The following is a 13,111-nucleotide window of genomic DNA, read 5'->3' as shown; positions in this document are numbered from 1 at the left end:
CAAGAATCAGAAATCCTACAGCAGGAATGATCTTGATGTTGTTCGTATGAAGACTCTTGGCTACATCGAAGAGTTCATGTAGAGAGCCTCCTTTCTTTCTCTAACTTTCCAGATATGAACTTTTGCTTATTGGTTGTCGAAAATTTGTAAACTTACCATAACATTGTCGTGGTACTTTAAGTTCTTGATATTTGATGATACTTTAAGTTGTTAATGAAACAGAATTGGATTAGTTCTTCTGTTGTTATTATTGTTTTTTTGTTTGTTATTATTGTTGGTTTCATTGGATTAGTTCTGTTGGTTTGCTGGTTGCTTGTTGGCTGTTGGTTGGATAATTGTGGGCATTTGGTATTTTTGCCATTTGTGGGTGCATAGGAAATAATTAGAACCTGTCTAGTTTTTAGTAATCTAGACATCAGTTTTTACACACAAATTCTAAAAAACTGTTGTTAAAAGGTTACTAGACATCAGTTCTTAAAAAAATCTGCAAAGCAACCGATGTTAACTTCAAACAAATACATCGGCCAAATATGAAAAACTGATGTAAAAGAAGGAAAACTTTCATTACCTTTGACATCGGCTAAAGCATGATGAGTCAGGTGAAGAGAGACTACAGTTTCTATAAAGAAACCGATGTTAAAATGAACAAACACATCGGTTCTAAAACTAAAACCGATGTCAAAAGAAGGCATTAACATCAGTTTCTTTCCAAAAGCGATGTTATAGCTAGCTTTGACATCGATTTGTGCTGATTTATACTTTGTTAATTACTAGTTTAGACTGATAATTACATCATATTTAAGCTATTAAAAAAGATTGTTCTACAGTTTTTTGGTTAAAAAAAGACAATATACATCGGGTTTCATCCTGGAACCGATGTTAAAGTTAGTGTTAGACATCGGGCTACAACCGATGTTAAATGGGGGTACCTTTCTCTACACCTGCATAGACATCGGTCGGGAAAACCTTTAACATCGGTTTTTAGCCGATGTCTATTGAAGGTTTTCTAGTAGTGGAGTTGAATACAAAAAAGCAATTTCTTAGAGATATATTCTCAATTTGAATATATGTATGTGTAAATAGCTGAAAGAATCATTGTAACGGTGAATTGACTGAAATACCATCTACGTCACTAAAGGCATTAAACAAATTCAACGAAAACGTGTTGTGGAGTAATTTGATTTGTCAGTATAGCAAGTGGTAGTTTTTGAATATCAGTATTCTAAGTGGTCTGAGAGTCAAACTATAATAGCATCTCCAACCATAAGAGCCCTTAGCTAAAAATTAAGTTGACATACCAAAAAATAAAAAATATAGCCAATCTATTCAAAAATTCACACTCCAACCATACCCAACGCTTGTCTATAATTATAGCCAACCTCCTATGGATGACTATATTTGTCGATCCACTACAGGCCTGTAAGAGCTTCTCCAATGTTTGTTGGCTAAAACAATTGGCTAAATAGTGCGAAATACTGATTATCTAAAATTTATTCAATCTGTAAGAAATTTTTGTTCAATGGAATTGGCTATAATGATTAGCTATATTTTAAAAATAGTATGTTATCATTATTTGAAGTTGTTATAAATGGAATATTTTATTTTGATATTGTAACCTATGATGTGGCATTTGGCTACAGGTTTGTAGAGGTTCTAGCAAATTTGGCCAATGTCAGGAGGTTGGCTATATATTTAGCTAACATGAATTTACCATTGGAGTGAATACTTTTTTACAAAATCTTTATAATTGATAATTATGGTATGCCACCTATGTTTTTAGCTAAGGGTTTTTTAGCATTGGAGATGCTCTAAGAGCAACTCCAACCACGTTCTCTATATTGGTTATCTAAAATAATGTATAATAATGGTTCTTTAAATTATAGATAACCAAAAAGGTGTGTGTCTCCAATGGTATTCTTGATATTAGTTATCTATAATTCAAAATCAATATTCTATCAATTTTATTTCACATTCAAATTTTAACGGCTATAATTCCAACGGCTATAATTCCAACGACTATAATTCCAACAGTTATAATTCCAACGGCTATATTTTCAACAACCATTTTTCATATTAAATATATATATCACTACTTATAAATTTTTAGATAGGATTCAATCAAAATTTATTATACTTGCAAACACAATGTCAAATATTATTCGATTAATGCGTAAAATGATGAGAGCCGAAGAAGAAGAAGCTGAATAAATGCTAACAATGACTAGTGTTGTTCAACAATATCGACAACTTCACAATAAAAGTCCAGCTTCACAACATGGTGGTTCGACACTAAATCACCGTGTCATCAATCGAAATAGAGAAGAAGGTCATGCTCGACTTTATCGTGACTATTTTTCAGATAATCCAACATATCCAGAAACAATATTTCGTAGAAGATTTCAGATGCTTCGGCTACTATTCTTGAGGATTGAAGGAGCATTTACAGCTCATGATAGTTATTTCATTCAAAAAAACGACGCTGTTGGGGTCCTTGGATTATCCTCCCTATAGAAAATTACAGCTGCACTTAAAATGCTTGCTCATGGTACGGCTGTAGATTCCGTTGATGAATACATTAGGATTGGTGAAAGTACAGCTATCGAGAGTCTTAAAAGATTTGTGAAAGCAATTGTTGAAGTATTCAGTCCTGAATATTTGAGACGACCAAATAGGGAAGATACATCAAGATTATTGGCATTTGCAGAACAACGCGGCTTTCCAAGTATGTTAGGAAGCATTGATTGTATGCACTGGAAGTGGAAAAATTGTTCAACTGCATGGCAAGAAGCTTATACAGATCATGTTCACGAACCTACTATTATTTTAGAAGCAATAACTTCATATGATCTTTGGATTTGACACTCTTTCTTTGGATTACCGAGATCTTTAAATTGATATCAATGTGTTGGATCGATCTAATATTTTTAATGAATTAGCAGAAGGTCGTGGACCTGAAGTTAATTTTAGTATCAATGGGCATGAATATAAGATGAGATACTATCTCGCTGACGGTATATATTCTTCTTGGCCAACCTTTGTTAAAACTATTTCAGCTCCTCAAGGTAATAAGAGAAAGTATTTTGCTGCTGCATAAGAGGCGGCTAGGAAAGACGTTGAGCAAGCATTTGGAGTGTTGCAATCTAGATTTGCAATAATACGTGGACCTTCACGATTTTGGGATGTCGACACAATGAAATATATAATGACATCTTGTGTAATTTTGCACAACATGATCATTGAAGACGAAAGGGAATTAAATATTTCAGATTTTAATTATGACACCGATACTGACACACCAACTATTTCAATGAATATTGGTCATGCAAGGGACATCAAAGAATTCATTCAAATACATCGACAAATTCGAGACAAGCAAGCTCATATCCAGTTGCAAAATGATCTAGTCGAGCATCTTTGGCAATGTCATGGCGGTGATATGTAATAATGATGTAGTTGAACTAAGCTAATTTTTTTAAGATATTTGCTTTTAGACAATTATAATAACTAACAAGATGAGGTTCCATGCTACTAGTATCTTTCTCCGTGATGGAGGCCTCATATAATTGTCTTTCTCGCTCTTATTTTGCTCTCTTTCATTCATGTATTTCCTCCTCCATTTTGACTACTTTATCAAATGCTTCCATTCTTTGTTGTGCTGTGACCGTTAGGCTTTCTTCCATTTCGGTGAGTAAGACTTTAAATTCATCTTCTTTGCCTTCCAAATCTCTTTGTTGCCTTTCTTCCAATTGGTCTCTCTTGCATGTCATCATTTTCAACCTCATTATTGACACTCGCCGGACTTCCACTAGATGGTGTTGGAGAAGACTTTTCATTTGGAGATGTCTTTTTTTTTTGGATTTTGATTGATTGGATGCAAACTTTGGTGAATGTCGCAATTCCGTCGAACAATGCATATAAGGAAAAGTATTGCCTTGTATTTTTTGATACATCTCACTTGCCTCACGAATCTGATATTTAAATAAACATAATTTAGTACAAAAATTGCTCCAGAATTCTGTCCAAAATAACTCAAAATTGTTGCAAAATTGTGCAGAAAATGCTGTTTAAATGTGCTGAAAACTGCACCAAAAACACTGCTATAAAAACTGCACATAAAACTCACAAAACTGCTCATATAATTGCTGTGTAAATGTGTAGAAAATGCTGTGTACATGTGCTGAAAACTGCTATAAAAAACTGTTATAAAAAAACTGCACATAAAACTCACAAAACAACGCAAAATTGTTGTTTAAATGTGCAGAAAATCAACTAAAACTGCTGCAGAAAATGGCCTAAACTTGCAGAATTTTGCTGCAGAAAACTGCTGCAGAAATGTGCTGAAAACTGCTGCAGAAATGTGCTGAAAACTGCTGAGAATTCTTGCAGATTTCTATACAAAACTGCTGAAAATCGCAGCAGAATTCTTTCTGCAGAAAACTGCTGCAAACTGTTAAATAGTTGCAGAAATTTTCAATAGAATGATGCAGAATTTGACAAAAACAACGCTGCAAACAAATTGATAAACTGCAGAAATTTATACAAGTACAACCTTGTCGTGTTCACCGATTCCACTTTGATTTCGTTCGTCTATTTGATTATAAAATCCCTGAAATTTGCTCACACAAAGTTGTATCGATGACCAACGATTACATAGAGAGCTTGAGATTCGTTCACTTGTGAATGTTTTGTACTCGTTGAAATAGCTTGTTATTCTACTCCAATATGTTTGTTGTGTTTGATTGTTGCCTTATATTGGGTCCAAACTCACATTTTTCCTCGCAGATATAAGTAACATATCTTCTTGAATCGTGAAATTTTTTGACCGGCCCTTTGCCTTTTTCATTTTGTTTGTTACATCTTGTGTTTGTGATAATGGAGGTGATTCTAAACTCATCTCTTCATTATATACCCCATTATTGAGCAATTGAATGAAAGAGGAATCCATTTTCTACAATAAGCACAATTTATCAAGTCACTGCAATTTCTAATTGTCCTAAAATATCAAGACACATGAGAGCTCAACTAGACTGTTTTAGACTCTTCACAGTAGACGAAGCACAAGTATGAACATGTCTTTGATTCAACTACTATAACCAGTAATAAATATATCTCAATTGAGACAAACACATGACAATACTCAAAAAATCATGGCAACATTGAAAGCTCTTTACAACGATAGATCAAATACATAGTAGACAATCCAATATAATATGCAGCAAACAAGAAAATACCACACAAACATTCAAAATCTAATATGTTTGACAGAAAATTAAACCCATCTCAATCTATTTTCATCATTTCTAAATTAACAAATAAAATATCTAAATTAAAATTCAACATCTATAAATGAGTTTTAACATACCCTTTGATTGTGATTTTTGGAGATAAAGAAAATGTGGAGGAGATGTGTGAAACACTGAAATTACATTATGGAATAAAATGGGCGGGAGAGAGATTGAGGGAGAGGCGGGAGAAGCGGGAGAGGGCGGGAGTCTTGCTGTACTCTTTTTACCGAATTTGGTTTTCTAGTGAATATACAAAACTCATATACAAAACTCTAAAAATCTATATACTATACTATAATAGCCGTAATAGAGATAATCTGGTTCAACGGTTTGGTTCAACGATAATTCCCTAATTTTGATTATTACAAAAATAGATAAATAATGTTATATATCTAATAAACTACTAAATTATTAAACTACTACTAAATATAGTATATTTATCCTACTAAACTACGAATACAAATTATCCTACTAAACTACGAATACAACTTATTCTATTATTAAAAGATATAAATAATAGTGTTATATATCTGCTAAACTACTAAATTATTAAACTACTAGAAATAGTTTATTTATTCTACTAAATTACGACCACATGTTATTCTATTATTTTTATTATAAATTTATAATCATTATATATTTATATAAATATTATAAAAATATAATATAACTGGATAAATAAAAATTTAAAATATTAATGGGAACTCATGCATCGCACGGGATTTATACTAGTAATCATAATCAGCCATTTAGGTTACCTAACTTACTTTGACACTTACGCTAGTATAGATAATGGGAAGGATGTTGGAGAGATAAGAGTTGGAGTTGCTCTAAGAAATCTTAGGAAAATTACACATCAATTATTACCATATTAAAGTGATATTTTTTTTTGCTAAATAAAGTGATATATTTTATTTATAACAATCTAAAATATTAATAACATACTATTTTTAAATTATAACCAACCAATATAGCCAATACCATCGAAGCAAAAAATGTCTTACAGGTTTAGCAAATTTTACATAATGTTTTACAAATTCAATTTAGCCAACCATTATAGCTAACCCATTCGAGATAGGTTTAGCAAATTTTACATAATGTTTTACAAATCCAATTTAGCCAACCATTATAGTTAACCCATTCGAGATAGTTTGAGTACACGAATTGCACTTAAATTATTAATATTTGTCTTGCAAAAGCCTCCCCGTATTAGTACTACTACCTCCGTACCGTTCGATTCTATACATTTACTATTTGCACGTATTTCGAGAATTCTATAAAGTATAGTTTGATAATGTTTTTTTCAAAATTTTTTTTTTGAATAAGAATTTAAACATAAAACTTTTATTCTATAAAAAAATTTAAAAAAATATTGTGGAATTATATTTTAAATGAGCATTGAAAAACGTGTCGAAAAGTAATGTATAGAATTCAATATGATAGAGGGAGTAATTTTTGGCTGATAATTATTCTTTCATAAAGAGAACTTAATCACCATCCAGATTCTAGGACAAAGCGACTGTCATAACTCTAGAAGATGAACTGAAGATGGGTGGATCAACAGCAGATCCATAAAGACTCTGTACACCATTCAGCAAGTGGAACAAGTGAATTGCTTGTTAAGATTAGTTCCGAAGAATTTTTTTTATGATAGGACAAAATGAACTCTTTAACAAACGAAACCTTGAGTATGTGAATAATACACCCACGTCATATCTCTTTTGTGCATCATGTCTCTCATAATAATACGGAAGCCGGACAGTATCTCTGCACTTCACACTTCACTCAACAACCCATCACAGTTCACTCTGAAAAATTTAGCGATTTGATACATATTGATTGTTGACTTGTATCTAAAAAGTGGGGCTGAGCAAAACCGAACCGAAACCGAAAAACCGAACCGAACCGTGCTAATTCGGTTCGGTTCGGTCCGGTCCTAATTTTTCAGAAAATTCGGTCTATTCGGTCCAGACCGAATAGACCGAAATAAAATTCGGTTCGGTCCGGTTCTTGTAAAAAATATTTCGGTCTGAACCGAATAGACCGAATCATAAAAATCATAATTTTATATTATATCTTTTACATAGATTTTAAAAAATTTAATCATAAATTTTTAATTATAATTGTAGTTATACACTCTTAGAACTCTACATAACACCTTACTTTAATTATATTTTAGATTTTATAATTTTTGGTTTATAATTTTAATATAATTTTATTTTTTTCATAAAAATTCGGTCCGTTCGGTCCAAAACCGGACCGAACCGAAATAATTCGGTTCGGTCTGGTCCGGTCCATAATAAAATTTCGGTCCGGTTCGGTCCAAAAAAAATATGATAATTCGGTTTTTCGGTCTATTCGGTTCGGTCCGGTTTTGGACCGAACCGACCGAATGCTCAGCCCTAAAAAAGGTTTCAAACACTCTTATTTTTATAAATCGGACCGAACCGACCGAATGCTCAGCCCTAAAAAATGTTTCAAACACTCTTATTTTTATAAATGTGTAATCTTACAAAGAATTTAATATTTGAATTTTTTTTCTATGCTTACTTAATAAAAGCTCGTACTCGGTAGATGTACCAGTGTCTAGAGTTGACATCTGAAGGTTCTCCTAACATGATTATTAATTAATAAACTAACTTAAAGTTAATATTCTAGGATTAGTTGACATTGTTAACTTATGTCTTCTCCTAACCAACTACTAATCATCTTACAATTGCTAATAATCCTAATTTGTTTGGAAGATTATAACAACATAAATGCTAAAGTTGCTAATATCACTCTCAAAACCCTTCTAAAATTGCCGTTAGACATAAATATAAATTAAAATCAGAGAAATATTAGGTTCCCCAAATTTTTTTCCCAAACATTTTCTCAAATACTGATATATCACGTTGCAGATAACAACTTTTCTAATAATATTAAGGGACTCCGCATTAGGGCTGTCAAAAAAATTCGAAAAATCCGATATTCGTCCAAAAAATCCGCACCCGTATCCGAGAAAAAGCGGATATTATCCGTATCCGAGAAAAAAGCGGATATTATCCGTATCCGAGAAAAAAACGGATATTATCCGTATCTGAATTCGGGATATTCGAATCCGAAACTAAATACATATATGATATTTAAATTATATAAATATAAAATTATATATAATTTTAAATTTATTTTTTTAGTTTATAGTGTGTAATGTATTAAATAATACGTTTATACAAATTTTATATATATTATACACTTACTTTATTCATATATAAATATATTATGTGTATTTAAGGTAGGGGCAACAAAAAAATTCAAAAAATCCGATATTCGTCCGAAATATCTGTATTCGTATCCGAGAAAAACGGATATTATCTATATCTGAAATAAAGCGGATATTATCCGTATTCGAATCTGATGATTGCGGATGCGGATACGGATATAGGCATATCTGTATCCGAATTATTCATTTGACAGCCCTACTCCGCATGCATAAATATGCGTGCACAAATCAAAATCCGCTCATTTAAAAAGATTTTTGGGAATTTTTTTTCAGGAACCTAACGTTACTCTTAAAATTATTAAAATTATGGGAAAATTCTTTAAAATTATAACCAAATTACCGTAATTGAGGATTAAATAATAAATATTCTTTGCTAATCAAATAAATGCTTTATTACCCGCATCTTTTTAAAATTTCATTTGAATCACAATAAATAAACTTTTTAAAATTTTCATCCCATTTTTTTATAATTAATCACACGCACACACATCAGAAGTCGAACTTAATTACGCATAAGCTTCGATTTTCAATTTTCACCTGTGATTCTCATTCTAACCAAAATAAAAATAAAAATCAACACTAAAATGAAAAAATACCAAAAATCGCATTGTAAATTCGCCAAAAATAAAGGGTAAAATCGGTAAAGGGTAAAATCGGTACTTCACAACAAAGCCGCCACTCGCCAGTAATAAAAAAGCCCCCTTCTGCCCCAAACACTCGTCTCATTTTTTGGATCATCACAAATTTTCAACTCTCTCTCTCTCTCTCTCTGATCTCTCTCCGAGAGAGATCTCTATCTCTTTTGTAATCTCTTTCTTTTTTCTAGGGTTTCGATCAATTCAACCCTTAATTTAGGTTTTTTACTCTTTTTTCAATTCATCAAATCTTCACAAACCTTGATTTCTCGTTAATTCACAATGCTATCTTATTATTGCTAGGGTTTTTATTAATCCCCTCGATTCTCAAAAACTTCACACTGTTAAATTACTTTCTTAGTCTTTACAAATTTACCGTTATGGCGATTAAAATTACTATTAACTTTTCTGGTTACCTGGCTAACAACCTTGTATTAAAACCTGCCACTAAAGCCCGGGTTAACCCGGGCTTTAGTGGCTCGTTGTTTACGACTCGGACGATATTTTCTGATCGTCCGGGTCTGAACCCGATGTCTAAGCAGATCTCGGGTTTGGAATTTCCGAGTTCTGGCTCGGGGATTTCGCCGTTTTTGCACGTGTATAAATGGTTGCCGTGTAATGAGATGAGAGTTAGGGCTGAGGTGGATAAAGGAGGGACAAAAGAGGGGAATGTATGTTGTGGAGAGTTTTCGGGAGTGGATTTCGAGAGGAGTAATTGGTTGGCGAAGCTGTTGAGTTGTTGTTCGGAGGATGCTAAGGCTGCTTTTACTGCTGTTAGTGTTAGTTTGTTGTTTAGATCGTCGTTGGCTGAGCCTAGGTCGATTCCTTCGAAGTCTATGGCTCCTACTCTTGATGTTGGTGATCGCATTCTTGCAGAGAAGGTATGAATTATCTACGTATGCCTTTGTCGATTGTTATGTATTTATTAGTGAATTGAGTAATGATAATGTCTGTTTTGTTTGCCATGTAATGTGTACTCTTTATAGCGTATGTTTTTCGTGTTTTAAAATGATCCAAATTTCATAAGGTTATACTCGAGAGAATGAGGAAATATGATAAAGTTAGTTGCATAATGGGCTTATATTTGGTTCTGTTAAATTTTACATGTATCCATGTGTAATAGTGGTCTATTAGGCTATCCCTAGGTTCAATTTCAGAGAAATGTATAAACCGATTTGCTGGTTTTCAACACTAGATTATCAAATTAACATAACCAAAAACGTGTACTTCTATATGGCTGTTAGTATCTACAGATTAGTGGTGATTTGTTGCTCGAGGTTATGTGATGTAGGACAAGATAAGTTATAATTAAATAAACCAACTAATAGAACAAACTTAACAAGTCTATATATATAATGTATGGGACTGATCTAATAAAGTAAACCAACTAATACAACAAGCTTAATAAGTCTATATATATATTATCTATGTAATCTCGGGACTGATCCATATCATTATTTGGGGACTGATCTAATAAAACAATTAAATAAACCAACTAATAAAACAAGCTTAATAAGTCTATATATATGATGTATGTGATCTCAGGACTGATCTATATCATTGATCGGGGTGTGCCATGGGGAAGTATTTCTGTGTTGGGTGACGAGGAATGTGATGAGTGGTATAAAATTTACACTGTTAGATTAATCATAGGCTATATAGTCTCCATTCTATGAAGGCTTATATATTTTCAAATTTTTCAAGAGAATGACATAACTCATCTGCATCACAAATATTGATTTTTATATATTTTACTATCTATTTAGTCAGCTCCCCACCCATTGCTTCCATCTCTTTTACGCACCCATCATTTATCACAAATCTTCATTCCATTCCCACCAACCAAACACAATGTTTTTAGTGTTATCTTATGTGTTTTTAGTGTTATCTTATGTTGTATTTGGTTGCGGGAGAAGGAATGGAATGGATGAAATTATAGGGGAAACAATAGAGCTACGAGGGAAGATTTGGAAGAAAAATGAGTGGGCAAATTTTCTATGATGAGATTTGGGGAGAAAAAGGGTATGATTTGGGAATGCAGCATTCTTTATTAATTTGGGGGGGGGGGGGTAACTTTAGTTTAGGTGGATGAGAATGGTATGGATAAGGATATAACTTTTGCCCCATATTATAGGTCAAATTCCATTCCTTCCTCTTTCATTCAATTCAACCAAAGACAAAACACGTTTGTTCTCATGATAAATTGATTTAGCTGGATATTTATGGAAATTGGAAGATACCATCTTATTTCTGTTAAACTGACTAAGCGGCTATGGAAAGGCTTAGTGATTGTTTTCACTCCGTGATTTGATGTGTTCCTAGTTGTTAAGTTGTGATAGAAGTGACTGTCCTTTATACGTGCAGGATGCTGTTTCTCGGGTTAGGAATATTTATATTATGTTTTGTGCTCTTTCTTTTGGTGTTTCTAGGTTTCTTATGTTTTCAGAAATCCAGAGGTGTCGGATATTGTGATATTCAGTGCGCCTCCAATTCTTCAGCCAATTCTTCAGGTACATTAGATCCAAGATTATAATCCAGCTGAGCATTTCTATCTTTTATTTGGAATTTGAAAATAGAAAACTGACATTGTTGTTATGTTTGTTTGTGCTACCATGTGTAGAAAATGGGTTATAGCCCTGATTATGCCTTTGTAAAGCGTGTTGTTGCAAAAGCTGGGGACTGTGTGGAGGTGAGATCATCTTTTCTAGAGAAACACCTAGCTATTGAGTCATTGTTCAACTGGTGCTAAAACTGATAAATTTGATCTTTGTATAGGTTCGAGATGGGAAATTGTTTGTAAATGGTGCTGATCAAGACGAGGACTATATTTTAGAGCCACTTGCTTATAATATGAAGCCTCTGGTATGTTTTAAACTTCTTGCAATCTAATGGAATGAACATCTTTGTTACATGATTCTGTCGATTTTAACTGGCAACCTTGGATGTATGTCACATGTCCTATTTTAGTTTCAACCATAGTTAAGTTATAGTATGCAGTTAAAGCGTGATTTAACTATTCAAGTGTAAATGAATGAAATCGGGAGATTCAAATCCCGGAGAATTCAAGTCCTTTTTAGACTACCTATAAATTCAACATCTAAAACTGTGTCTTAGAAGTCGTGGTTGATTGTTGTTTTTTACAGCTTGTTCCTGAAGGCCATGTGTTTGTGTTGGGGGACAATCGAAACAACAGTTACGATTCTCATAACTGGTAAGTTTAGCTTCCGTTAATATGATTCCTTGAAACGTATTGACAGGAAATAGTAGATTGTCTAGATATTTAGAAGTTATAAATCGTAGTTTCCAACATGATAATTGTACGCGGTGGAAGGGGGACCATTGGATTTTAACTTGTGACATCATTTTATGCAGGGGTCCTCTTCCTATCAGCAACATTATCAGTAGATCTGTCCTCCGGTATTGGCCGCCCTCAAGACTTGCCGATACAATTTATGAACCATACGCAGGACATCGAACCGTTGCCGTTTCTTGAAACATTTTACGTGCTGCTTTTAGCACTCTTCATGTTTGTGCTTTGTATAAAGTTGTTTTTTTAACTCTTCTGTTTTGTTTTATGTATAAAATTGCATAATTAATGAACAGAAAAACGTAAACTTTTGTCTCGATCTGGGTTTGTTACATATCCTGGACCTGGTATGTATAATGAACCGATGGTTTTCCCTTGTGATACACATAGGGTGTGTTTGGGAAATCTATGAGTAAATAGCAGTTTGCACCCAGTATCTTTGGGTGTTTTCTCACTATGATCCCAAACTACGTTTGTTGACAATTTGCACCTCAAGATTTAAGTATCTGTTCAGTTTGCAACCCTTCAGCCATTTTCCATCCAAAAGCACCGTTAATGTTAGTATTGGCAGGGGTAAAATTGGTAATTAAACTAAATACATACCACTAATCCCAAATCCCCA

The 13,111-nt window shown here is 33.1% G+C and overlaps 1 protein-coding gene and 1 pseudogene across 1 annotated transcript; both read left to right on the top strand.

The window, feature by feature from the left end:
• The first annotated feature begins 2,217 nt into the window (after positions 1-2,217).
• LOC141720116 (uncharacterized) lies at positions 2,218-3,442 on the top strand (annotated as a pseudogene).
• A 5,824-nt stretch (positions 3,443-9,266) lies between these two features.
• LOC141721723 (thylakoidal processing peptidase 1, chloroplastic-like) lies at positions 9,267-12,808 on the top strand. Its single transcript, XM_074524785.1, has 6 exons — positions 9,267-10,063; positions 11,612-11,692; positions 11,803-11,871; positions 11,958-12,044; positions 12,326-12,393; positions 12,555-12,808. The coding sequence occupies exons 1-6, from the start codon at positions 9,563-9,565 to the stop codon at positions 12,673-12,675; spliced, it is 927 nt and encodes a 308-aa protein (XP_074380886.1). The 5' UTR covers positions 9,267-9,562; the 3' UTR covers positions 12,676-12,808.
• Positions 12,809-13,111: the final 303 nt, after the last annotated feature.

The sequence above is a fragment of the Apium graveolens genome, chromosome 4 (assembly GCF_009905375.1).
Source record: "Apium graveolens cultivar Ventura chromosome 4, ASM990537v1, whole genome shotgun sequence".
Lineage (NCBI taxonomy): Eukaryota > Viridiplantae > Streptophyta > Magnoliopsida > Apiales > Apiaceae > Apium > Apium graveolens.
This window is presented reverse-complemented; position numbering and strand designations above follow the sequence as displayed.

Bases quoted from the DNA above. Each gene is read 5' to 3' on its own strand.
- LOC141721723 (XM_074524785.1), top strand. From the start codon at position 9,563: ATGGCGATTAAAATTACTATTAACTTTTCTGGTTACCTGGCTAACAAC. The intron at 11,693-11,802 runs GTACATTAGATC...TACCATGTGTAG, and splicing joins TTCTTCAGCCAATTCTTCAG to AAAATGGGTTATAGCCCTGA. The intron at 11,872-11,957 runs GTGAGATCATCT...ATCTTTGTATAG, and splicing joins AAGCTGGGGACTGTGTGGAG to GTTCGAGATGGGAAATTGTT.